Source organism: Melospiza georgiana, chromosome 23 (genome assembly GCF_028018845.1).
Source record: "Melospiza georgiana isolate bMelGeo1 chromosome 23, bMelGeo1.pri, whole genome shotgun sequence".
Taxonomy (NCBI): Eukaryota; Metazoa; Chordata; class Aves; order Passeriformes; family Passerellidae; genus Melospiza; species Melospiza georgiana.
Genome location: NC_080452.1, coordinates 10,015,129 through 10,042,348, shown reverse-complemented (window position 1 = coordinate 10,042,348; position 27,220 = coordinate 10,015,129). Strand labels below are relative to the sequence as shown.

General features: G+C 52.0%; 1 protein-coding gene across 1 annotated transcript; it reads right to left on the bottom strand.

Annotated features, from left to right (window-relative positions):
• Positions 1 to 445: 445 nt before the first annotated feature.
• RAP1A (RAP1A, member of RAS oncogene family) lies at positions 446 to 26,915 on the bottom strand. Its single transcript, XM_058039799.1, has 9 exons — positions 26,849 to 26,915; positions 12,854 to 12,923; positions 9,643 to 9,726; positions 7,618 to 7,686; positions 6,818 to 6,874; positions 5,880 to 6,020; positions 4,987 to 5,130; positions 2,156 to 2,271; positions 446 to 1,169 (listed from the first exon to the last, which is right to left on the bottom strand). The coding sequence occupies exons 3-8, from the start codon at positions 9,697 to 9,699 to the stop codon at positions 2,185 to 2,187; spliced, it is 555 nt and encodes a 184-aa protein (XP_057895782.1). The 5' UTR covers positions 9,700 to 9,726; positions 12,854 to 12,923; positions 26,849 to 26,915; the 3' UTR covers positions 446 to 1,169; positions 2,156 to 2,184.
• Between the last annotated feature and the right edge of the window lie 305 nt (positions 26,916 to 27,220).

The following is a 27,220-nucleotide window of genomic DNA, read 5'->3' as shown; positions in this document are numbered from 1 at the left end:
CCTGCACACACAGAGGATGGAGCACCCAGGGGCCTCTTCAGATCCTGCTCCTTGAAACTTTATAAACAGCAGGGATTGAAGAATACAACAAACCCCAAATGAACAGAAAACCCCCTCAGCTGAGCAGGGACCACCAGCCAAAGCCAGGCTTGAAACTCAGGATCATCCTCCAGGGCAGACAGAGCTTGGGATGGAACCAAACTCATGCACAGCAGAGTCGCTGTGGAAATACCAGAGAAATACCTGCAGCAGGACCACCTGCAAAGGGCCAATGGGAAACACAGGAGCTGCCTGCTGTCCTTTGGGAGGGGTGCATTAAACACAGCTCAGGGTATTGGGGGCACCTCGACAAACCCCCTGACCCACCAGGATGGGAGAGGACCCCCCAGAACAGGGAGCAAACCCAAAGGCTGGAAACGGTAACAAAAACACAGAAACAAAAATGAAAATGTACTAAAATTTAATCATTCATAAAAGCTGTAATTTAATCTGTGACAGTAAAACACAAGAAGCAATATTAGAGTTGGTTTAGTATATTATATATTTTTGCTTTTAAAGCCATAGAAATCAGTTATCCCAGTTTTTTTTCCTATAAAAGACCCATTTTTCCAAAGCATTATGCACAAACATTTTTAATTAGAATACAATGGCAGAATGAAAATAATGATATTCCGTAACTTTTAAATATAAAATGAAGTCAATGACTCAAAAAGTTATTTGTTGCAGTGAGTTCAAAGGGAAATTTTGGATAATATATATCTATAGTTATAGATATAAAATATAACAGTGGAACATTTTTAGTGCTTGATGGGGAGAAATTATGATAAAATGGTCAATATGAATTTTAATTATAGTAGCAATCTCTAACATTTGAAATGCATCCATGCTCCTTGGGATAATCATATGCTAGAGTCAATTATATTTATTTTCACATCTGTTAATTGCTATTGCAAAGGAGGAGGAATATTGGCTTTCATTTCCAAGAGATATACACAGAGCAACTGCTTTTTCCAGGGGCTGTGTGCAAACCATTTTTAAGATCTAAATTCTTCCTGCAGGATATAAAAAACAGGAGAAGCTTCTTCCGATATGTTACTTGTTTCCATAAGGTTCTGAAGTTGGGAATGCTGGCACTTTCCATTTAGGCAACAGTTCTTCATTCCTGCAATCTGGAGGAAGTAAAAGAAAATACAAATGAGGATGATGGGGGGACATTTCTGACTCTGCTGGTGCCACCAGTGACCTCCAGGGCCTGAAAGCCAACAGGCAGCAGAGGAGCTGCTTTTTCCCAGAACTCAGGGCTGTTCCCAGGCACAGAAAACAGGAGATTGTGGGAGTGCAACTCTCCAAATGCTGTGCTGTATCAGGGCCAGAGCAGTGCCAGCCAATGCCAGCCTGCTGCCCCTGCCCGATCCCAGCAGTGCCCAATGGCAAAGGCAGGGCTGACCAGCACAGAGCTCACAGCTCAGCACAGGGCACAGCACAGCTGAGCTCAGCTCACTGAAATTACGTTATTGCTAAAATAAAGTAATTTCAGTAAATAAAAAATATAGTTCGGTAAATAAAAAATAAAGTTCAGTGCAGCACAGCACAGCTCTGCTGGCTCCAGGAACCCGCCGAGAGCTGGCAAAAGCAGGAGGCAGAGCAGTGCCAGCACCCAGTGCCCCTCTCTGCCCCAAATGGGGACATTTCTGTCCCAGCCCTGGAGCTGCAGTTCCCTTCCAGAGCAGGGCAGAACAGCTGTGAGCACACAGAGCTCCCTGCCAAGACACACAGGAAGATTATTTATAGCTCTGTCCAGTCTTGGTGTGTTTTTAGGTTGGGTTTGTTTGGGGGGTTTTTATGCTTGTTTTGGTTTGGGTTGTTTTATTTTTTTTATTTCCGTGCCACTGAACCCCATGTCCACCCAAAGCCATTTGCAATTGTCCCCAACGGTGCCAGCACAGGGACAGCAGTGGCACCGACATTTACAGAGAATAACTAGTGTTTCTCAGAGGATAACCAACATTTTCAGAGGATGAACAGGAAGCACAAGCCAGCCCTGGGGCTCAGGGCAAAGCTCCTGCTGTCACCCCCAGCAGCAGCAGCAGAGGGCAGGGCTCTGCTGGGAGCTGCTCTGCTCACCTGGCCCAGGTGGGACCCGGGCCCCTCTCACCTGGCTCAGAGCTGCTGCATGATGGGAGTCTAAAGCAGCAGACATGATTTCTTTTTAGGCTTCTTCTTTTCCACTGGTGTTTTTCTATTTATCTGTCTGACCAGGTCATAAAAGATCTGCAAATGAAAAGCACAAGTGATAAAACACAAGCTGTCAGAACTGAGGCAGGCTGGGGAGCTGACAGCTCTCTCCTGGTGCCTGCAGTTATGCAAATTCAATTAAACTGCTTGAATTTATTACACGTTTCTCAAGCAGCTGCTTATGGAGAAGGAAAGCCAAAGCTCCCATCAGAACTGAAGGGAGCTGCAAACTCAGTTTATCAGCACTAAAGCCTTCAGAAGGGCAGGGCACTGAAACGGCAGCAGTTTCCTTGCTTTGGAAAAGTGGGAGGAAATCGGGATTAACAAAGGGGTTTTTAAACCAGGCACAAAATCCTCAGGGATCAGCAGCCCAGGGCAGCCCCGGCAGGAGGGGACAGCCCTGTCCCTGTGCCCGAGCCCCCAGTGCCACCAGGGACCACCCCAGGGCCCTCCTGCAGCTGCACAGCCTGGTCAGAGCTGCTGCTGCTGGGAGTTGTTTTCCCAGCAAGACTCAGCCCATTTATAGCAAAATGAGCTTTGCAAAAATGCGTGCAGCTGGGTCACAGCATTGAGGAGAAATATTTCAACCTTCAGAGGGCTCCACCCTTGCCCTTGTTTATTTTTTCCCCTTCCTGGAGTGGCTGACGGCTCACAAATTCTTGTTGATTCCAGAGAAATTCACAAGACAAAGAAACAGTTTATAACATACTGTAACAACTGAAATCTGAGATTTTCCTTTCTCATAAATTAGATTGTTAAAGTGCTAGAACTGACTGTGAGTACAGCCATCTGCAACAAGGTTTCAGGAATGGCACCATCCCTAAAAAGAGTCAGTGTGCTGCAAGAGCATCTCAGAGGTCAGCAGGAGGTCATCTGGATTAAAAACTTATTATCTGAAAGGTTTGGTTCACATGCAGCAAATGCATGTAGGAGTTTATCACTCTTTACCTAGATTTTAACAAATTTAGGAACTCCAAAAGCAGTGAGAAAGCAAGAATAAATCCCAAAAGAATGCAAATGGCTCCCCAGCCCAGGAGGCAGCAGGACAGAGCCCCAGTGCCCTGAGCTGCTTCACTCACAGCTCCTCTCTTTGATTCCCTCAGCTTTTGTACTTTTCACAACTGGGAACTATCAGCTGGCAGCAAACCAGAACACGGAGATCACAGCGAGAGCAGGAACTCGTCCTCCAGATAAGCACAGTGTGCTCTGTGCCGTGGGGGCTGCAGGGGCAGCAGGGACAGGCAAGACCCCCCCAGGACCCCCTTGGCACGGGGCGAGGCCTGAGAGGGGCAGTGTGCCCCCCAGAGCTGGGAATGCTCACAGCCCTGGCTCTGGCACCTCCCTGGGCACCTGCTGAGGGCTGAGCTGCTCCTTGCTGCATCCCAGCCCAGACACACACACACAAATAAATCCCAGCCTGGCTCAGCTCTGCTGCTCCTGAGCCTCGACCAGGATAACCCCAGCCCTCCCAGCCCGTCCTGAGCACCCAGGCAGGCTGATCCCAGCCCAGAGCTGCAGTTATTCTCAGTTCCTGGGGCTCCCCAGCCCATCCTGCTGGCTGCCAGGGCAGCTGGGCCCAGGCCAGGACCCTGCAGCTCCTGCTGCTCCCACAGCCCTGCACGGTCCCAGTTATCAGCTGGAACCGGCCCAGCTCAGCCTCTGTGCCCGCAGACGCGGCCTCTGGCACGGGCAGATAACACAACAGAGCTGGTGCCCGATGGGGAGCAGAGCCAGCCCAGGGCCCCAGGAGGAGCACCCAGAGCAGAGGGGTCTCAGTTAAACCCAGGGAGCTGCTCAGCTCTGGCTTTGGGCATGGCTTTAGCAAGCTGGGGCTGTGATGGGGCATCTGCAGCCAGAAATGCAAATATTCCAAACCCAACAGCCAACCCCACACACGACAAGGAGCACAACGGGCATCACCCACGGTGGGCATGGCAGCAGTTACTGTGACAAACATTCTCTCCAGATAAAGCTTATCTAAGCTAAAAGTCATCCAGCTCTGTCTGTTCATGGCCCCTGGGAGAGGCTGTAAAACACCTCTGAGAGAGCTGGGGAGTCACCCTGGCTGGGCAGGGAAAAGGGAGCACATTCCCGGGGCAGACAGAGTGCCTGGCACACTGCATGGCTGGCAGACTGCACGGCTGGCACACTGCACGGCTGGCACACTGCACAGCTGGCACACTGCACACCTGGCACACTGCACGGCTGGAACACTGCACGGCTGGCAGACTGCACGCCTGGCACACTGCACGGCTGGCACACTGCACGGCTGGCACACTGCATGGCTGGCAGACTGCACGGCTGGAACACTGCACGGCTGGCACACTGCACAGCTGGAACACTGCACGGCTGGCACACTGCACGGCTGGCACACTGCACGGCTGGCACACTGGCACACTGCACGCCTGGCACACTGCACAGCTGGAACACTGCATGCCTGGTACACTGCACGCCTGGCACACTGCACGGCTGGCACACTGCATGCCTGGCACACTGCACGGCTGGCACACTGCACGCCTGGCACACTGCACGCCTGGCACACTGCACGGCTGGCACACTGCACAGCTGGAACACTGCACGGCTGGCACACTGCACGGCTGGCACACTGCATGCCTGGCACACTGCATGCCTGGCACGCTGCACGGCTGGCACACTGCACACTGGCACACTGCATGCTTCCCTTCCCCAGCTCGACACACAGGGTTCAATGCCTCATTCACACTGGGAACACACACCACAGGGGGTGCTCACCTCATTTACGTTGATTTTCGACTTTGCAGACGATTCTAGAAAGGCACAGTTACACCACTGTCGTGCTAAGTTCTGCCCCTGCTCTTTGCCCACGACTCGTTCTTCCTCCAGGTCACATTTATTGCCAACCAGGATCATGGGAACCTGCACAGGAGCAACAGGGGGAGAAACCCATCAGCAAGGTCATGTGCAGGCAGCTCTGTGCTGCTGTGGCTCTCAGGAATGCAGGGGGGAAATGCAGGGGGGGAAATTTTTCTCCTTAAAACTCCCAGCCATACCCATTAGAGAGTGATCATATTTTTATTTTTGAGGCGTAAATTTTCCTTATTACATCAGGAACCTGAAGCCACAGTACAGATGAAGCAAATGCAAATAAAGCTCATCTGAAATCAGATCTACAGGCTCTATCAGCTTACACAGAGCAGTAAATATCCTGTTCTTTAGAGTTTTCTAGACAGTTAAGAGAAAATTTCTCATACTGAAACATGAAAATATGTTATGAACATGTTCAGCAAAAAACCAAAGTGCATCAAAATGTGAAATAATAGGGCAAAAAGGGATACTGAGATGAGTAAGCAGTACAGGTTTGAAGACATGAAACTGTGCAAGATTACTGCAGAAGGTATTAAAGGTTTATCCAAAAATGGAGTTTGGTGAGCAACTACCTCTGATCACTTGCTGTTAGGTGTAGGAGATGGGAATTTAAACTCTTCCAGACACAGATAATGCAATGATTGATGTACTGGGACTCTACACATGCTCTGAAAGCTCCCTCAGCACTGCCCAAGGAGATCCTGTGAAAGCAGCCTTGTGTGCGAACGCCCAGCCCTGGTGGCTGGAGAGCACAGCCCCCCAAGCACCTGCAGGAGCCCTGCCAGCCACGCTGTACTCACATCCTCGGTGTCCTTCACCCGCAGGATCTGCTCCCGCAGGTCCTGCAGGTCGTTGAACGTGGACTGTGCTGTGATAGAATATACTAGTGCAAACCCCTGCCCGTTCTTCATGTACAGGTCCCTCATGGCTGTGAATTGCTCCTGCAAGCAAACGGGTTTCACACTAATTAGCCGTTGAATGCAGCTAATGAACGGTTCCAAAGGAATACTGCTATTGTGCTGGAGACAAGAATGCAGTGCCACAGATGGATTTACATATTTACCCCTCACAGAAACCCACTGGAGCATGGAAATTGAATAAAAGCATTAACACTCCCTCTCCCTTTGCTTTGGGTTTTGTTGGTTTCTTTCCCTTTATAAAGGGCTTCTTGGAAAAATGGGGGAAAGATGAAGAGCAGCAGTAAAACCATCTCTGCATGGTTTTATTGACTGAAATGCCAGAGCAGGCTGGACAGTGCCAGCCCAGAGCCCCAGCAGGGCCAGGACTTTTACCAGACCCACGCAGCAATGATTCCTGCTCCTGCTGCTGAGGATTTCCAGGCTTTCCCAATAAAACCAACCTCCAGGGAGCCCCAGGTGCCCGGGGTGTGTTGGTTTGTTGGGGCAGGGCTGTGCCAGCTGCAGGTGACACTGGAGGGACAGCAGGGCAGTGCCAGGGAGGTGCCAGGGCAGCTCTGCTGGGGAGCAGCCCCTTGGCTGGCACTGCTGCAGCCTGTGGCAAATTCACATTTCAAACCCTCCCGGAGCAGAATGCTGACATGGGGATGGCACAGGAGGCACCAGCCCCTCACCAGGCACTGGCACTCACCTCACTGCTGAGGTTATCCAACAAAATCCTTCATTTTAATGACTGCACTGATTTACTGCCTTTGCTTGGGCAGGATTACTGCTCCTAAGGAAGGCACTGCACAGCAATGAGATACAGAAATGGCACTTACTGTCCCTGCTGTGTCGAGGATCTCCAGCATACACTGCTGACAGTCTACCTCCACTTGCTGGGGAGAGAGGGAACAAAAACTCAGAATGAATGGTCAGCATGGGACAGGCAAGAGAAATCCCAGCTCTGGCTGCACCTCTGCACAAAGGGCTCTCAGCAAAGAGCACCTGCAGGGCTGGGCAGCTCTGCTCTTAGAGGATTAACCATGCCCCAAGCCAGGCATCTGGGTCAGCTCACAAGCTCCAGGACTCCCTTCATTAGCAAGGCTTAAATGAGCAGCTCACTGTAAACATCTCAACTTAAGTGAGATTGGAAATACCTCGACTTAATCCACTCTTGCAAATCAAAGCACCCCAAAACTTGGATTTTTCTTTGCTGCCCGGAGAGAAGGGAGTAAGGAAGAGAAGAAAATGCAAAATGTTTCAGGACCCTCAGAGTGAGACTTTGCAAATCTTCCACTCTCTGAGAAATGTCTTGGATCTAAGGAGGGTAATTCCAGGAAAGTCAAGTAAATTTAACAGCAGAACTCACGGCACAATTTAATTTAATTATCACAGGCACAAATGTCACAAGTTTTCAGTGTATGTTTTGGTGCCTTTAATGTGCTGACACTTGTGCTAATCCGTGGAACAATGGCTCACTTGACATCCAGGCAGGGAAGAAAGCAGCTCTGTGCCTGGATTATGTAACAGCCCAGGGACCCTGCAAGGACTCTGCCCAGCAGCTCCAGCCCTGCACCCAAAGCAGCCCCAGGAATTCCCTCTGCGAGACTTGGAGGAGACAAAAATGATGGTGCTTTACCTTTCTGTATGAATCTTCTATTGTTGGGTCATATTTCTCAACAAAAATTCCCTGAACGAACTGTACAGTCTGGGGAGGAAGGGAAGAAAAACATCCTGAGTGAGCTGCACACAACCAGAAACACCAGGGAAAAGTAACAACAGTAAATCTGCTTTTAAAAGTCAATAGTAAGGAGCAGAGTAAAAGACATAAAATCTCTGTTTTGAAAATAAAATTGCCCTGAGTGTGACAATCTGACATGTGACACTCCTGATCTCTGCTGGACTTTACCTGCATCTATTGTAAGTGAAAAGAAAGGCCAAGGGAGGAGCTGCAGATCTGGGGGTGGTTCTGGGTTCTGTGTAGATCCAGGACTTTTACAAGTTTCCCTGTTTGGGTGGTGCAGCCCAGCTTTAGTTTCCAGCTGCCTGCAAGGCTCTGCACCACTGGGCACCCTTGTAAATCCTGTCACCAGCAGAGTTTCAGCCTCAGAAATGGGATCAAAGTGCTGCACAGACAACAAAAGCTGCTGAGCAACTGTGGCTTTGTGACTGTGGGGGTTTCTGCTGCTCCATCAGTGTCCCCAGCAGCAGCCTCAGCACTGGGCTGGCACAGAGGGGTTAAACCAAGCGGGATCTGCAGGGAACAGCCCCAGTTTGTCACTGCAGCCATGCACACAGGGCTGGACATGAACACCAGGCTCTTTGTTGCACAGGTCAGTCTGTGCAGTTGGGAGAATGAAATTTAAAGTGACCCCCAGATTATTTTAAATCCCACCTTGTAACCTCTCCTTGCCAATGTTTGTAAATAAGTACACAGACTGTGAAAGCTAAATATTATCCACTTCTAGCTGCTAATTGGCAATTACTGTGGGCTGCTATAAAAATAATGGATCATGAATTACCAAATTCATGCATATGAATTACCAGATATGCTGACTTAGCACCCAGCCTGTCAAAAAGAATTTAACTTTTGTTTACCAGACTATTTGAGTATTTGCATTTCAGCTGATCAAAAGGTCAGGGATGGTGCTGATTCAGGCTTCACATCACAGAGAAGGAAATTCAAGTATGTCAGATGCTGAGTAATTTTTATTTACAGCATACTACTAAGTGGCCCACTTCACCTAGTGAGTCTTTCAGAGTTACATAAGAAAATTAAGATAATCAGGGAAGTGCTGGTGGCAAAAGCAATACAGATTGCTCACATTGCTGTGGAGGAACAGAGCTTGTAAAAAATTACACCTTGTAAACACCTTGTAGTGATTAGGGTGGCATTGCTGAAGAGTGCATCAAATTTGATGTACAACTGAGTAATCTCTCCTCCTGTTCACTGGGGTTCTGCAGGTGATTTACCAGGATTATCACCTGGCTGTGGCAGCAGAATAAACAATGAGGCAAGACATGAGCACTGCTCAGCCATTATCGTGCCCGTGACAAGGAGCACTGCAGCTCTTGCTGCAGATAACTCACACTTGACCAGTTCTTTGCCTGTCTGCTGGAGAGGGCTGCTCGACTGCTGAGTGATAAATGGGTGACAGGAGTTTCTGTCTCAGTGCTCCACTATCAGCCCTGCTGTGCAGAGCTCTCCTGAGGAACAGGACAGCACTCCAGCAGAGCAAAGTGCTGCTCCTCCCTCTCTGAGGGGCTGTGGATGCTCTCAGGGCTGGGCTGTGAGCCAGCTGCTGCCTCAGGATGGAAACCCAGAGCCCTGCAGGTGTGCAGGGCTGATCCCAGCTCTGGGACTGATCCTGTGACTGATTCCAGCCAGGTTTCTCTGTTGGGCCTGCAGTGCTCACAGACACTCAGCTGTGTACAGCACAGCACCCGTGCAGGAGGCAGACGTGACACGCTAATTAGCAGCAATTAATCACCTCTCTGAAGCATGGCACAGCTCCCCAGCCCTGGCACAGTGGCTAGCGAGGTGCTGGCACATGCAGAAGTGGCCCAGGGTGCCCAGAGCAGCAGCGCCCCTAGAAGTGAGCCAAGGTGCCCTGGTGTGCAGGGAGCTGCAGGGCTGGGGGGCTCAGGGTGACCCCAGACTCACCAGAGCAGACTTGCCCACACCTCCTGAACCAAGGACCACCAGCTTGTACTCACGCATGGTGTGGGCTGTGCAGAGAGCAGCGACCTGCGGGGCAGAGAGAGGGCAGAGTTAGAGCACAGAGCTGGGGGCTGCCCTGGAACAGCAGCACCCTGCACCTCCTGAGAGCGAGAACGCCTTCACTGCCAGCCTGGGTTTCATCTTCCCGAACACAAGGCTGAGAATGGCACTCTGACAGCCCCGGGTCAGGGGAAGTGGCCACAGCTGGGTCCTGCCAGAGAGGAAGAGGATGGACACAGCAGGGACAGACACAGCGGCTGTGCTGGGCACCATGGGCTGCGCCTGTCCTCTGCTTCCTCAGCCAGAGAGGAAGACGCAGCAGGGACTGACACAGTGGCTGTGCTGGGCACCGTGGGCTGTGCCTGTCCTCTGCTTCCTCAGCCAGAGAGGAAGAGGATGGACGCAGCAGGGACAGACACAGCGGCTGTGCTGGGCACCACGAGCTGCCACTGCCCACCCTCTGCTTCCTCAGCATTTCATGGCCCCAGCCAGAGCACGGGACAGGAAAATGAGATCAGAAAGCAGCAAGTGAAGAGGTTTCCCTCTCCCCTCCACCCCCAGCAGGGAGGGATTTAGGTCAGTGCTTTCTCTCTGGAAAAGGTCAGGCCCAGCACACGGCTGCCAAGGCAGAGCTCTCTCTGCTCGCCCAGCACAGACTCTGCCTTTTTATGGAAATCTCACAACTCCCTCAAGTCACTACGCAGCAGCAGCAAACCGTGCTGCTCCTCGAGATTCCCTGACTAATAAGGCGAATGACAAAGGCAGTGATAAACACTGGCCAGGCTGTTTACAGAGCAGCAGGCTGGGCTGTCCCTGCAGCAAACAATGAGCTCAGCAGCGAGCCCCTTCCGCAGGGCTGCGCTTCCTTCCCAAGTAAGGCTGCGCACACACACACACACACCAGGCTGGGCAGCCCCAGCCCAGGCACTGCAAACCAACCCTGCCCAGGATTGTGGGCTCCCAGACGCAGCCTGGGAAAGGAAAACCTCCTCCAAGGGCTTTGGGACACAAACGCACCAGGAGCCTGTGAAGAACGGGGGTGTATTTTGTGTTTTCAGCTGAATGCCACCCAGGTATGGGTTAAACAAAAACTCAAACATCCCATGGGCAGCTGGAGAGCGACACAGATTCCTGTGATCAGTTCAGCACAACTTTAAACTCATTTTAAGGCAGAATAACAGAAATAAAGGGCTTGCCTGTGCAGTCACAGAGCCAAGGGAAGCTGCCCTTCCCTCCCCAAGCCCTGGGCAGGCAGCAAGGCTCAAGCAATCCGTGCAGCCCATCACTTTAAACACCTGCAGGAGGTTTTCCTCCAACTCTTGCAGCCCATGTGAGTGCAGCTGCCTAAGTGCAAACTGTGAAACCAACTCAGACCAAAAGGGGCTTTCCAGAAGCCCAAAGGCAGAGCAGGCAGGCTGTGCACTCCAGGACACTGACAACAGCTCTGGCTACATTCTGGGAACTGTGAGCTCTTCTGCTCCACCATTTCCCTGAGAAGTGACATTCACTTCCTTTCCTTCTGATATCGTGATTTTGAATGGGATGGAAAGGGGAATTCCAATTAACAATTCTTTTCCCCTTGATAATCCCTAGAAATTAAAAGCTGATGCATTTTTTATAAAGCATAAATGCAACTTATTGATCCAGTTTGTCTTCATTTCCCTACAGTCCCAAAGAAAACCCAGAAAGCAATCAAGCTAAGGGTTAAATTTAGCTGTGAACTATTTCACTTCTTATTTATAGTAGAAAATACTTGTGGGAAAGCTTAAGCTGGGAGCAGTACAAGACTAACTTCTCACTTCTTCTCTACAGTATTTGCTGATTTTTTTTTTTCAGGTGCAACAGGAAACCAAGATCCTGAAAGGCACGAGCCTTATTACTGTAAACCCCACATGCCTTAATTATCTTGCAGCTCTTTCACAAGTATGTTAATGCTATCTGTTTATACGACATGAATAGAGTGCTCAAGAAATTACTATGCTGCATCCCAGCCAACTTTGCATTTGGCAACTGCCGAAGCCCACCTAAATGCAGTGAGACACAGCAGCATTCATTTCCATCCAGGGCTCTCTGGAGCAGTCACATGCTGGGAGGGAACAGCTCCATTTCCAATGGAATTGGACTATGGCTGTTGAGTGTTCTTTGGAGTCAGGAGAAGGGTATGATCACTAAGGAGTGTAGAAAAATTAACTGTAAATGTTGTGAGACTGGTCTCATTAATTCAGAATGCTGTAGTGCAAAAATAAAGCAGCAGCTGAGTGTGTCTCCTTGCTCCCTTTGGCCAGTGTCCTGGTTTGAAAAGCGAGTGAGTGTTTTTGGGATGATGTGGTCAAACTGTGCCAGCCAGGCACAGCCCCTGAGCCCCAGCAGGACAAACAAACAGGGGCACAGAGCATGAGTGCCACCCCAGCACTGCCCCAAGCTGCAGCCCCTGTGCCACTCCATCACCCTCCAAACCACCTGCATCACCTGCAGGGCAACGAATCACAGGGTTCTGCATCTGTAATCACCAAAAAACTCCGCTTCAGACACCTGATGCACCAGAATCCAGCTGTGCTCTGCACTCTTTAACAGGAGCATCTCTGCTGCTGCCACCAAGGCGCCCAGGCAGAGACAGAAATGGACTCTCCCCATTCACAGCAGCAGCCCCAGCTGCTCACAGAGAAGTGAGGTAAAAATCTGCAGGATATTTGTGTCGGTATCCAGAGGCAGAGCAGGCACACACCCCTGGGAAGGACCAGGGGTGGACACAAACCCAGCTGGAGCCCAGCCCGAAGCGTGGCTGCGCCCATCAGCCGCCCTGGGCTCGCCAGGCCCTGGTGCCCTCTCAGCTGCAGCAGCCTGGGCTGAGCAGGCAGGAAGGAGCAAACTCGAGGGTATTTCCCAACAGAGCTGCGAGAGGCCCTGGGGACAGGGGCTGAGGCCACCCAGGACAGAAACATGATGCAAAAGCGAGCTGCTGCTGTTTCTAGAGTTTCAGCAGCCCAGCAAGAAGTTTGTAATTTGGGCAGTGGGGACAGAGAAGCGTGAACCAAATTGAGCAAACACAGCACTGAAAGAGTGAGTGCAAGAACTTCACTTATCAATTACTCACTCCAACAATGTTCACAGAAATTTCATTTAAAATATGATGAGAACACTAAAAATGTCTTACCTTGGCATAAAAGATCTCTCATCAGTGTTAGCAGCTCTACTGAAGGTTCTTCCAGGCTCCCCACAAGGAACTGAAAAAAAGAAGAATAAAAAGAAGGAGTTAATAGTTTTTCAAGTGTCAGCATTTGTGAAGCATCTCTGCAGTGCTTAAGCCAAAGCACCCTGTTCCTGTGGACCTCTCCTCCCCAGAACACTCTGCGACTTCACTTACACCAGACAGACTCAAACTAATCATGTCTGAGGTTGCACCAAGCTCTGCAACCCCTACAAAGCTCAGTCATTTTAGGGAATCCAGCAGGTTTGTGGCAGGGCCCCTTGCCCAAGAGCTTGAGAAGCTCCAACATTTCCAGTCCCCAATCTTTGCTCAGCAGCCCTGAGCAGCAGCAGAGCTGATATTCAGTGATCACAGCAAATCAAAATTGTCTTGAAATGGGTAACGGAAGCTCTCATAATGCCTGTCAAATATTTTCCCAAGTGTAAGAGAAAGTGAGTCTAGAGGGCAGGGTTATTGGGATATTGGGATGAAATCCTTCCCTGGGAGGGTGCACAGGGTGGGCAGAGCAGCTGGGGCTGCCCTGGATCCCTGGCAGTGCCCAAGGGCAGGTTGGAGCAGCCTGGGCACAGTGGAAGGGTCCCTGCCATGCCAGGGGGACACTGCAGGGCACGGAGCTCCCTTCCACCCCAACCACTCTGCATTTTTGTGCAGCTCCAGCACTGCACAGAGCATGGCTCAGCTGCCCCTGCACCCAAAGAGCACAGCCTGAGTTCAAATGGGGGTGAGAGAAAAGGAACAGAAAGAAGGCAGGCACAGAAAGGAGCAGCACAGAAACCACAGCACCAGCTCCTAGAGACAGTGTGGGATGGCATCTCGAGGTGCAGCTCTACAGCCTGAGGGGCTCTGCTCCCTGCACCCCAGCACTGAGGGGCTCTGCTCCTGTACCCCAGCACTGAGGGGCTCTGCTCCTGTACCCCAGCACTGAGGGGCTCTGCTCCTGCCCAGCCCCAGCACTGAGGGGCTCTGCTCCCTGCTCAGCCCCAGCACTGAGGGGCTCTGCTCCTGCACCCCAGCACTGAGGGGCTCTGCTCCCTGCTCATCCATCCCCAGCACTGAGGGGCTCTGCTCCTGCACCCCAGCACTGAGGGGCTCTGCTCCTGTACCCCAGCACTGAGGGGCTCTGCTCCCTGCTCATCCCCAGCACTGAGGGGCTCTGCTCCTGCACTGAGGGGCTCTGCTCCCTGCTCAGCCCCAGCACTGAGGGGCTCTGCTCCTGCACCCCAGCACTGAGGGGCTCTGCTCCTGCACTGAGGGGCTCTGCTCCTGCTCATCCCCAGCACTGAGGGGCTCTGCTCCTGCACCCCAGCACTGAGGGGCTCTGCTCCTGCACCCCAGCACTGAGGGGCTCTGCTCCCTGCTCAGCCCCAGCACTGAGGGGCTCTGCTCCTGTACCCCAGCACTGAGGGGCTCTGCTCCTGCACCCCAGCACTGAGGGGCTCTGCTCCTGCACCCCAGCACTGAGGGGCTCTGCTCCTGTACCCCAGCACTGAGGGGCTCTGCTCCTGCACCCCAGCACTGAGGGGCTCTGCTCCTGCACCCCAGCACTGAGGGGCTCTGCTCCTGCTCATCCCCAGCACTGAGGGGCTCTGCTCCTGCACCCCAGCACTGAGGGGCTCTGCTCCCTGCTCAGCCCCAGCACTGAGGGGCTCTGCTCCTGCACCCCAGCACTGAGGGGCTCTGCTCCTGCACCCCAGCACTGAGGGGCTCTGCTCCTGCACCCCAGCACTGAGGGGCTCTGCTCCTGCTCATCCCCAGCACTGAGGGGCTCTGCTCCTGCACCCCAGCACTGAGGGGCTCTGCTCCTGCACCCCAGCACTGAGGGGCTCTGCTCCTGCTCATCCATCCCCAGCACTGAGGGGCTCTGCTCCCTGCCCAGCCCCAGCACTGAGGGGCTCTGCTCCTGCCCAGCCCCAGGAAGATGCCCTCGATGGAGGAAGATGTCCTGACAGAGAGAGGCAGGCAGCAAGGGCCACTCACCTGGCTGTGAGGAGGACAAAAGCAGTAACTCCTTGCTTGCCCATCACTCACACCTCCTTGTGCCTGGCTTTCACCAGCAAAGCAGAACATTGAACATCTCCAAGGGAAGAGCGGGGTCGGCACCGTGCCCATCTGGGAGAGCAGCACAGATGTGCAGAAGGGCAGCACCTCACTCAGGGCTGGCAGTGCCACCCCTGTGCCCGTGCCCTTTCCCAGACAGAGGCAGATTCCTGGGCTGCTGCAGCCACGTGTCCTGGCTATTTTTATCCTGGCACTTCAATGCTGAATCGTGGCTACTATAAACAAACCTGTTTCATTCTCAACTTGGAAATGTTCTCCGTGCCAGTTTTCTTCAGTTACTATAAACTAGGCCATGGAAAGTGGTGGATTTTCTTTTTTTAAAAGTGTCAACTAAACATTGCTCAACACTCCACCAAAACCCCTCCATTACTCAGAGCCATGTTGGCAAAACAAACCCAAACCCAGCACTTGTGCGAGGGGGAGATTTACAGCAATCAAAGCCACACTTGAGCTGACAGATTCCCTCCAGAGTAAAAACAAAGAGTCCAAACAAACAGAGAACGATGCAGCAGCAAAGGCTGAGAACTCCAGGCCAAGGATCTCCCCTTGAACCAGCCCAGCCCTGCTCCTAGCTCTGCCCAAGGACAGCTCCTCTCAGCACCTGCTCCCTCATCGGTTCTACACCGTGTTCAGAGGGGTTAAATTACTCAATGGTGTCTAAAGCACAAGAAATACTTCCCTAATGCTCACCAAAGCTGCCAGTGATTACACAATGGCTCCAGAGCTGTGCAGGGAACAGGGATGTGCACCCCAAAGGGGGCTTGGCTGGCAATCCCACCTCTGAACAGCAGCAAGGCAAACAGAGATTACCCTGCTAGTTAGCAAGGAGTCTCTTTAATTAATACAATTCACTGCCATGGACTCACTTGTTCACAAAGCCTTCTCCAAGGCAGTCAGAGTCCCTGGCTTCAGGGCACAGGGAAAACTCCTCCACCTTTCCTGAGGCCGCCAACTCCAGAAAAAGGAGAGGGAAGAGGAAAACAAAAGACTAAAAGACCAGACTAAGCAGAAAGCAGGACTCCAATGTGACTTCAAAAGCACAGTTGGACAAACTTCCGCTCACAGACTCTGCATTTATTTCCTTGCTCATTATCACTGCGGTGTCTGACGCCACAGCAAGTGTGTTTTAGGTACTAACATTACATAACAGGTAACATTTTATAATTTGTGCCAGAAATCTCAGCCTCAGCTTGGTAATTTTAACACCAAACTCATTATCATTTCCACTGCCTGCTTTCAGCATCAAATCAAACACCAATCAAGGCAGCAAAGGTGTAATTAGCTATGCACAAGCCTGCTGTGGGGTGAGTCATGTCCCCACTGAGGTGCATTCCTGATGCTGGAACATGCAGGCTGTCCCTTGTCCAAACCATCAGCAATCCAGGTGTAAATGTATTTTCCTTTCGTTTTTCAGGTAACAAATAACCCCAAAAGGACCCAGCAAGAAGCACACACAGAAAATGAGGCTGGTGACAAGCCAAACAAGCAGACAGGTATGTGAGAACACAGGAGAACGATACGGGTCAGGGGTGTTACCTGGAGAGCTCCATCAGAAAAGGCAATGGAGCAGCCCTCAAACCCTGCATCCATCCCCAAAACTGCCAGCCCAGGCGTGTGCAGCTCAGAGCCACATCCCAACCACGCTTTCTGCATCACCCCACACCTCCTGCAGCCTGGCAGGCTCCTGAGCCAGGGCCATAAAGGCTGGGCAGGGAGTAAAGTCCTGCAGCAGCAGAGCCTGGGCTGGGCTGGAGCTCCAGCAAATTAACTGCAGCCCACACAAACACGGCCCAGAGACAAGCTCCTTGGAAAACAGCAATAATTCTGTCATGGGAAATAGTCATTTTGTGCACAAACACTCTGGGATTGATCCTCCTCAGCCTGTAATCTTTTGTGCAATCAGCCTCACGCTGAACCTGCAATTTCAAATAACATAATGTTAACTTCTATGGAAGTGGCTGCCTAATTATTCACTGGAAATTGCTCTGCTATAGAAGCTCTGCAGGCAAGGAACAAGGGCTCTGGGCAGCTAAAGCCTGCCGTGCTGAAACGGCTAATTTATTTTTTGTCCTATTGCTCTGCACTTGCAGAAAGTTGCTAGGGACATGTGCCAGCCAGACAAAGGCAGGGGAAAGGAAGCCAGCAGCACAACTCAGAGCCCAACACACTCTGCATCCCCAAATTAGAACAAAGCCCTACGTCAGGGGCTGGAGCTGGCAGCTGCCCTCCAGCCAGGCTGCAGCACTCTGCAAAGGAATGCCAAGCAGAGCTGCAGGCAGGGCACAGCACTGGGCACACCGAGGCAACACACGCTGCTCAATTCCCAATACCTGGAATGGTTTGAGGGCAGGGATGGCAGGGACAGGGATGGCAGGGACAGGGATGGCAGGGATGGCAGGGATGGCAGGGATGGCAAGGCACAGCTCCTCCCAAGCAGCACCATGGCCACATTCACCATTTCTCCTTTTCCATGCAGCCCCACTGGAGCAGCTCAGCAGAGGGCTCTACACCATTCACAGGAGTTCTCCACAGCTTTTTTTGGAAGAAAAAATAAAAAAACACTTCCTTTCCCCCTTCCTCATCAGGCAAAGATGTGAACATTAAAGGGCAAATCTGCCATTAGGCACAGCAGCCGCTCAGGGCACTTCCTCCTTTTGCTGCCTATCACATCCACAACTTGCCACTGATTTTTAAACCCTGTACAGTTTTTCATTCCTCTCCATTTCCTTTAGTGGGAAAAATATTCTGACCTTTTATAAAACAGATTAAATTCCAGACAGACCTGAGGAGGCTCAGTGGTAGCAAAGGCCAGCTCCATTCTACTTGGAAGGAATAATTTGTTGTGCTGATAGTAGCTTGGCAACATTCGCCACTATTCTTCCTGGTTTATACAATTAAGAGTAAATAAGTGACATGAGGTAGATAGATTGGCACTGAAAGTTCAGCCTGCACTTTAATTATTTTATTTCTGCAGTAGTAGTGACGAGACATTGGCCATAAAGTCCAGTTTGAGCTTACTTGGTCTCCAGCATAAAAAATATAATAGGGAGAAGCTCCCAGGCCACTAAGGATTCTTTGAAACCTCTCAATGAAGTTGGAGAGGTTCAAACTGCTCTTCCCTTGTATTTCAAGCTGGCAGTGGGTAGGTTGAGATAAGGTATTGGGAAGAAAGGCTTTACCCAAAGGGCAGTGAGGCCCTGGCACGGCGCAGCTGTGGCTGCCCTGGAGCCCGGGCAGTGCCCGAGGCCAGGCTGGACACTGGGACAGGGGAAGGTGTCCCTGCCACGGCACTGGATGGGCTCAAGGTCCTTCCAACCCAAACCATTCCATGATTCTACGGCTTACACCCACCAGTGATAAACCCTAACACCAAGCCTCTAAACACGGGGCACATCCCAGCCCTTCAGCACACCGGGCTAACGCACAAACCCCAGAAAATGCTGAGATTCTTTAGATCTGCCTGGCACAGCCACCGTGATCTGTGTTTGCACACCGGCTGTGACCGTGCAGCCCGTTCTAAAGGTCAGCTCTGCATGTGCAGCCCAGAGATTTTCACTTGCCACAAGCAACCACCCCCCCATTTCCCACGCAATTAAACGCCTCTTTTAACAACAATTTCCACAATGAAAAGCCCCACTGACCATATGGCCGCTTATTAATACTACATTTGTTTATCAGTTTAAATAAACCCCCTGCAGCAATGAGCATCCGTGTAATGAGAACTTAAACACAGCTCACAAGGGATGTCCTGGCACTGCCAAGTGGGACTGCACCTCCCCAGTGCTTTTCAGGGCAGATTTCAAGGCTTGACAGGAACCTGAATGGCACTGAGTGCACAGAATTAACTGCAAATAGAGGGGAAAGTAACAGTTTCATTACGTTTCGTAAAGAAATTAAGTTATTTAATGTGGTGCTTAATCCTCCAGTATTTAGCTCAGCCCCTTAATGCTGCTTCCTGGAAACTTGGGCCAGAGTGGGGGTGGAAACTGAATTTTCTTCTACAGCGAAAATGAAACTTTCTTCTGCGTGGAGGTTTTAACTGAAGGAATATTCAGACAGTTATTAACACTTCAGTGCCAGAGAGAGAGCTTCGAGACCAGAGGGGTTTTAACCAAACTGCCAGGCCTGCCCTCTACACCAGGGCTTCTCTCAAGTTTCTTAATCCCCCTGAACCTGCTTAAAAGGGCAAAACCCCTTTGACAATTCATCCTGAAACTTCCTTTTTGGTGAATAAAAGGTGACATTAAAGGAAACAGCTCTGGTAGTTTAATCAGTTTTATACGAGCCATTTCAGTATTTACAGGTCAAGCTTGATTACAACCAAAACAGACAATTATAGAGCAGCCTTTAACCAGCAGCAAGGCCGGGGCTGGGGCAGCACAGGGGCTGGATCTGACTCACAGGAAGGGAGGGCACATCCCAAAAATCCTCTCTCCCACGCTAGTATGTGCATTTGTCAAACGCACAGCCTGGGGACAGGAGGTTCTGCACTGTGCAGGACCTGGGCACACAGCTCACTTCATCTGAGTGTAAACTGCCATCTCCACAAGCTCTGCGCCTTCCTCCTGGTGAGAACACTTTCCACCAAATTAAAAACTTCCTCTGTCTGTTTTTTTCTGGAGTAAATCTACAAACAGAGAAACAGACCAACCCACGCTTTCAGCACAGAGATACCACCACTGGTTTTTAAAGTTCCCAAATCAATTTCAGCTTCCACCCACGGAGACGCAGGGGATGTGAACCTGGCATGAAATGGACAAGGGGAGTCACAGCATGACCAGGACAAGGGCAGCTCCAGCACCCAGCTCTGCACACACACTTTCATCCTCCTGACACCTGCTACGCCACCCAGCTCAAGTTTGCTCTGCTGCCAAATGGATTTGGACTCAGTTATTGTGTTTGCGACAAGGGTTTGGGCAAACAGCTCGTTTAACAGAGGCTGCAAAGTGCTGGAATTACAGAAAAAAGGACAAGCCCCACTTTCTCAGAATCACACCACCGAGGAAAGTGCCCTGGAGCATTACAACATCTGTTTGATCATTTCAAATGGGATTCCTGAAAAAGCCCTGACTGCATTCTAGTGATCAATATGCCAATGCAGTGTATTCACAAAACAAGGCAAAGCCATAATAATATTGTAACCTCCACAACTTTGTAAGTGATCTGATGAGTTAAAAGCCCTAAATGCATAAATATTTCATAAGAAAGGCTGTCTGGAACCACTTCAGTCTGTATCTTTAATCATAATGTTATTTTCAGCTACAATTAGTGTTATAATCTAAAGCAGAAAGCAACAATTGGCTAAATTTATTTTATCTTCACCCATATTTACTTCATAAATCCAGCAAGTTTTCTGTTCTTCAGGCCTGATACCCAGTAACAGTTACTTAGCACAGGATTGACAAAAACATCGAATCTCAGGGTAAAGCAAGATGTGCTGGAATGAGACTGTTACACAAAAAAAAGGAGAATTGCACCAGAAATAGCCTTACCCAGTGAACTATGAGTTACTTTTAACTATCACGTGGTGAGTGGCATATAAAAAGATATTCTTCTGCACGTCAGCTGTCTGTAATGAAAGTTTTCCTCTTCTCAGCCGCCCCTCCCTACCACTTCAAGTTTATTTGCATGAGAGAAAAGCATATTGCACAGAAATACAACACAAAAGGCACTGCACCCAACGCGTGCGGCCGAAGCGCTCCTCCCGCGTCCTCGCGGCTTTCCAGACCCAGGGTCTATTTCCAGGTGAAGAGGTGGGAAACGCCCGATTGCACAGGGATTCCTGCCTGGGACAGAGAGCTGCAGCAGGGCAGGAGCAGCCCCAGCGATGCTAGAGCAGCCTGCACTGCCCTCGGCTCACACGCAATGCCCCACTCCAACACGGCAAGTTCGCATTTTTGCAGCATTACAGCACTGCACAACACAACACCGTTGAACCCAACAAATATTTCCACTAAAAAAAAAAACCCCAAAACATTCCAGCCAGCCCTGAATGTGCAGTCTCTGACCAGGGAAATGCAAGTGTCTATTTTCCTGCAATGCTCCAGCAAGCAGCAGTTATGCAACACAGCCCATTGACAAGCACGCTCCCAGGTGCAGAACATTCCCAAAAAGCAGGGCTCTGACAAAGCAACAATCCCCATCACAGAAATGCTCACCCTGCTTGTTACATGGAGCACATTTCTGAGTGCATTCTGCCTCACTGAAGCCATGGATAAAGATTTGTTTCAGCCCCAACACAGCCGCTGCTGTGGGCACATCCAGACCTCTTGCTTCAGTGCCCCAGATGGATTTAAGTATTTCCCATCTTATCAATATTCACAATAAATAACAAACCACAATGCCTCGGGCCACCTGCTCCACAGGACTGCCATTGCCTGGCTCCCCACGTTTTGAGTTAAACAAAGTCAAAGAGGCGAAAGAGCAAAGCCAGCCACCTGCAGCCACGGGCTGGGAGCAGCCCTGGAGATTCATTCTTGCCTGTTTTTCCTGTTACCTGTTTCTCCCTGGAGATTCCTTTTGGGCTGTTTTTCCTGTTGCCTGTTTATTCTCTGGTATAAAAGCCCAATGCAGGGTCAGGGTCCCCCTCAGACTGATGACTCTGTTCACCAAAAGAAAGCAGTTTCCACAGCATGCCAAGCCTGCTTTTGTCAGCATCTGGGCTTCCCAACCAAAAAGATCCAATGGGTGCCTTTGCCTGGGTTCGGGTGAAGCCAGGGCAGCTGCAGTGAGGAAGTGCCTGTTCAGGTATAGCAGGTATTTCCCAACTGCCAATACCTGCTGGAGCACACATCAAAACATCAAAACACCGTCTTTATGTGGCCACCCGACCTGCTCCAGCAGCTGACAGCTGGGAAAGAGCCCCAGCCCTGCCCTGGGCCCTGCTGCCACAGAGAAACAGAGCCAGGCAGTCCTGAGCTCACCCTCACCCAGGGCTCTGAGCACAGCCTGCAATGGAGAAGCTACAGACCCAAAATGACTGGGCATCCAGGGAGGGATGGGCTCTGGTGTCCCATTTTCTCCCACACACACCCCTGAGGATCTTCCCACAGCACATGAATGCAATTTGAGTTTAAACACAGCATTTCTGATCAGGAATGTAACGCTCGGTGCCTCCTCCTTGAGCACCACCCTTCTTCCCACAGCCTCCTCATTTTAATATTGTTAAATGGCTTTCTCTACACAACTTCATTACTGCAGCATTTGCAAGGGAAGAAGGGATCTCTCAGGAACCAGTTCCTGTCCCTCTGCAGATCAAAACTTGTTTCACAGCAGACCTGGGAGTGAAATGGCACCAGAGGTGCAGCACAGAGTGCTCCAGTGTAAAATCCAGGTACCGAGAGCTGAGCAGGCCCACGTGTGTCCTGACTGATGCTCTGCTGTCACTGGGTCCCCTTTCCCTCATAGGGGAGCTCAGAAAACAGGCACTAATTAACAAAATTATGCTATCACAGGAAATAACAGGAAGCTTCTCATAATGAGCCATTTAGCTCTGAAGGGTTTCAGTCAGACATGTCAAACCAGCTCACAGAGGATGTCAACAGGCACCAGCACACAGCCAGCTGAAAAACAACCAGCACAGACCCTCAATCTGCTGCAGGAGAGAGGCAGCTCCAGGTACCTCCCACGAACACAGGCTGGTCCTTGCAGGTAACAGCCTGGTACCTCTGAGACCCAATGTCACCCCTCTGGAACATTCTGGCACCAGAATGAGGCCCAGGGCACGCTCCTGCCAGCTGTCCCAGCACAGCAAAGCCAGCACAGCATCCCTGCTCAGCACCAGGCTGAATGAAGGACACTGCCCTGCCCAGGCCTGGCAGGAGCTGCAGGCTCCTCTCTGTCCTCCATCAGCAGTGCTACTGGCACAATTAACGCGTATATTCTTCACACCCCTTTAATCCTTTCTCCTCTGGTGTCACAGTCCAGCAGGGCTCCACTCCCCCAGCACTGATGGTTTTCACTCTGATGCTGGTGCTGGAGACCCTGAACTGCATCAGCTGGGTTCCCACTGGGCTCTGGCTGCCAGGAGGTGCTGAGTGCTCAGCAATGAGGGTTCCACAATGGGAAACAGAGGATTCAGAGTCTGCCTCGCCTTCCTCCCCTCCAGGGGTGAGTAACCCACACAGCTCCATCCCACCCCCTGCACTGGGGCCTCTGAGCCTGATCCTGCCTTCCAGGAGCTGCAGGGAGCCCACGGCAAGGATGGAGAGGGGCCGTTCACACTCCTCACACAAGGTCTGACACCTGAGACAGGCTGGACCAAGCTCAGCAACACGGACAGCTCGCTCTTCCTTCAAAGAGACTTTGGGACACCCTTACTTATCACCGCCATTAGGTGTCATGTTTCCAGCAGCAGCAACTTTCCTCAAGAGCAAACACAAATGCCTACAGGAAAATTTCAGCCTGGGATTTAGAAGCATCCTTTTAAGAAGATGCTTTCATTAAAATTCTGTTTAATTTCCAATTAACTATTAAATAAAAGAGTAAAAGAAAACCAGTAACTACTTCAGCACTCAACACAAAATGAACTGAGGCCATACTTTAACCACCATCCACACTACCTCATCTTCAAAAATAACCCAACAACTCCTGAAATCAAGGCCAAAAAGTCCAAACAGCACCCCTGGACTTGAGCAAGTTTTCAAAGTTGTGTCTCTCTTGAATCTGCTTCTGCCAAATTAAATACACAAAGTTATAAGAAGTGACTGATGTTCAACACTAATGTGGCTCATCAGAAATGAAAAGAAAGTGATAAAATAGGAAGTCTCCCATATTACCCTAAAACCCAAAAGTTTTGATCAGGATCCACAGCCAGAGCCAGCTAAGCTGATTTTGGCAAGGCTGAAAGTAACACTGGATCAAGGATAATTCTGAACTTCAAACAGCTACACATAAAAAACACTTCAAATATAAAGCCTAAAGGTTTGAACTTATGTATGTTCAAAAGATACACTTTGTTTTCTCTAGGAAAACAGATAACAGGTTCCTGTTGTCAGAGCATTAGGATTCCTCTTGAAGATGATTTTTAAAGTCTGCAGAGCTGCACAGAAGCAATCTGTTCTCTAAACACTGAGTTCAAAGTGCCACTGAGCGCACTGTGCACGTGCAGGGTACAAGAAAAAGCACTGCAATATAAAGTACAAACAAATGCTTGGAGTTGTTTATGCCCAGGACGATGATTCAATATACAATTAAAACTTTAATGTTCAAGTACATCCACATGTCACCCTCCTGCCATTTAATTACTTTTCAGTTTTTTTAAGAACAGTCCTCAGACTGGCTGAGCAGCCACCAAATGCATCACCAATAACTCATGTCTGTATATTTGCAACTTAAGGCTTCAAATATAAACTGCTCCAACGCTCTGTGTAAACACAAGCCTCCAAACAAAAGCATTAACCTGTCACTGGACTTATGCTGCGCGAGTAATTGGGCCCGTTTGGCAGGAGATCCTCTCAAACCTCCAGCAAAGCTACTTACCCTGAACACAGCCACGCCAGGGCCAGGACACGTGATGGCAGGATCCTTCCTGGGAGCCCTGGGGCGCCAGCCTGCCTGGGACAGTGCTGGGACTGGGCTGGCACCCCAGCCCTGGAGTGATGGGCATCATCCCCAGGACCAGGCTGTGAGCAGGAGCTGGGCATCATCCCCAATGCAGGCTGCCCTGCAGTGCGGGGCATCCCCAGGCCCGGGCTGCCCCGAGCAGGAGCTGCTCTGGAACTGTTCTGGAGCTGCTCTGGAGGGACACCTCCGCTCCCCTCCAGGATCAGGCAGTGCCAGCACTGCGCATGAAAACAGATTTTTATTTTTAGAAGCGGCGCGAGCGCAGCACTTCCTGGCGGCTCCACCTTGAAGAACGACAGACGCTCTGTCACCCTCCATTCCAAACCCAGCATTTCACAACTTCTGCTACCTGCCACAACACAGGGAGGCAAGGGACAATCTGCTGAGAACGGCAAGTGACAGTTTCCCAGTTTGTAACTTGGCACTGAGAACTTCTGTTGGAATATGCTGCCAGTCTTCGCTCGCATCAATAAATCGATGCCTTTTTTCCTGCCACGGGGATGAACAGAACATTAAATGTTTTTATTTATGACACTGATTTTTTCCATAGCAACTGGATGTGAACATGGCATTCCCGGAGCAATGAAGTCACTATAGCAACGTGATAATGATGTCAGAATAATCAGCATTTCATACTTGTGAAATACATGGCTTCTGTGAATTCAGAAAGTCACAGAGACCACAAGAGCAAGAGTGCTCCATCTGGAACTTCCCTTTAACTTGCCTGCTTTTGGATAACTTCTCATTAAAGGCACAGAGCTTTGCTAACGCACCATTTTCTGTTTCTCCAAGCCCCATCCATTACTTCCTGAAAGTCTCACAAATTCCCGCATTAAATCCGCTACACCAGGGAGAATTACTGGCACACCATTTCAGCATGAAAAAAGCAACGACACCAATCACAACAGTGAAACATTTCACAGCAGACAGGCACTGTCAGCTGAACAGACGCTCTCCTCGACTCTTCAAATAATCTGGTGTCTCTTTGCGGGGAGCAACACAACCACTCAGAGAGAATTACAGCAGCAACAGAAATTACAGAGCGCCGGTACAATACTCCGAAGGCAGACAGGCGTTTTCAAGTCAAACAACTATTTCAAGAAATATTATCTCCCCTGTCAAGCTACTGAAAGGAAAAAAAAAACGAGTTTTCATGGTTTGCCCTTCCTGTTTGCAGCTCTTTCCAAGCTGTGCGCAAAGCAAGACCCAATTCCAGCTCCGTGTCAGTCGGAACTGGCTCGGCTGTGTCCAAACCCCAAACCTACACGTTCTGGACCTCAAATATCGCCAGCAAAGACACCAACTAACGAGAAGCACCTAAACACCAAAGTTTCCCTACGCAGAGAACGGTTTCTCTTTAAAGCGAGTGAGGGAAGTGCAAGAAGCCTTTCCAGAGCTGAGGTGGTCTGGGACAACTGGTCCTTGGGAGTGGTGGATGATGATGGGCTGGGAGGGTGAAGATGGGCTGGGAGGATGGAGCAGAGGATGAGGACGGACCGGAGGATGAGGATGGGCCAGCCCGCTGCTCCGCGTGGCTCACGGGGGGCTCCCCTTGGCTTGTCCCACCTGCCCAAACCTCCTGCCGCCCATGCGGGCCGCTTGTCCTGCCGTGCCCTGTGCCAGCCCACCGGCCGTGCCCTGTCCCCCGTCCTGCCGTGCCCTGTGCCAGCCCCCCGGCCGTGCCCTGTCCCCTGTCCTCTGTGCCCCGTGTCCCGTCCCGCCGTGCCCTGTGCCAGCCCCCCGGCCGTGCCCTGTCCTCTGTCCTGCCGTGCTCTGTGTCCCGTCCCGCCGTGCCCTGTCCCCTGTCCTCTGTGCCCCGTGTCCCCTGTCCTGCCGTGCCCCGTGCCAGCCCCCCGGCCGTGCCTCCAGCCCCGCTGTCCCTTCACCCCGCACAAGCCCCTGTGCCCCTGCCCAGCCCAGCGCGGGCAGCGCGGCCGCCCCGCACGCACCTGCCCGCAGGGGCACCGCGACAGTTCCGCCCGCCGCCGGCAGCCCGCCCGGTGCCGCACAAGATGGATGTCCGGCGGGGCTGGGACGGGACCGGCCGGCCAGCGCGGGGCCGGGGCCGGGCCGAGCCGCCTCCCCCGCGCTCCGGCCGGGCCGCGGGCAGGGAGCGCCCGGCGCGGCCCCGCTGCCCCCGCCCGGCCCCGCCGGACTCCGGCCCGGCCCCGGCCCCGGCCCCGGCCCCGGCCCCGGCCCCGGCCCCTGCCCCGCTCCGCCCGCCCGCGGCCTCGCCAGGCCCCGCCGGGACACCCGCGGCCGCCGCTTCCCCCGCCCGGCCCCGGCCCCGGCCCCGGCCCCGGCGCCTTCCCCGCTCACCGCCGCCCCCGCGCCGCTCCCGCCGCCGCTCCGCCGCCGCTGCGGGCCGGGGCCGGGGCTGGGGCTGGGGCTCGGCTGCTGCCGCGGCCGCTGCTGCTGCTCTGCGCGGCGGCGGCGCCGCTCCGCTCCGCCCTCCGCCCTCCGCGGCCGGGGAGGAGCCAGCGGCGGGCGGGGACCGGCGGGCCCGCAAAAGTTCCGGGAGGCCGGGGCAGGTGCGGGGCCGTGTGGGAACGGGTACCTGGCGGGGTCGGTCTGTCCCGCGGGACCGGCTCCGTCCGGGGATGGGCACCCGGCGGGACCGGGCCGGGCCCGGCCTCTGGTGCGGGGCTGGAGCGTGTCCGGGGCAGGGAGCGGAGCCGGGAAGCGGCCGGA

Coding starts and splice junctions, on each gene's coding strand:
- RAP1A (XM_058039799.1), bottom strand. CDS start 9,699: ATGCGTGAGTACAAGCTGGTGGTCCTTGGTTCAGGAGGTGTGGGCAAG. Junction 7,687..9,642: donor GTGTGGGCAAGTCTGCTCTG/GTGAGTCTGGGG, acceptor CTTCCTCCCCAG/ACTGTACAGTTCGTTCAGGG. Junction 6,021..6,817: donor TCCTCGACACAGCAGGGACA/GTAAGTGCCATT, acceptor GTTTGCTTGCAG/GAGCAATTCACAGCCATGAG.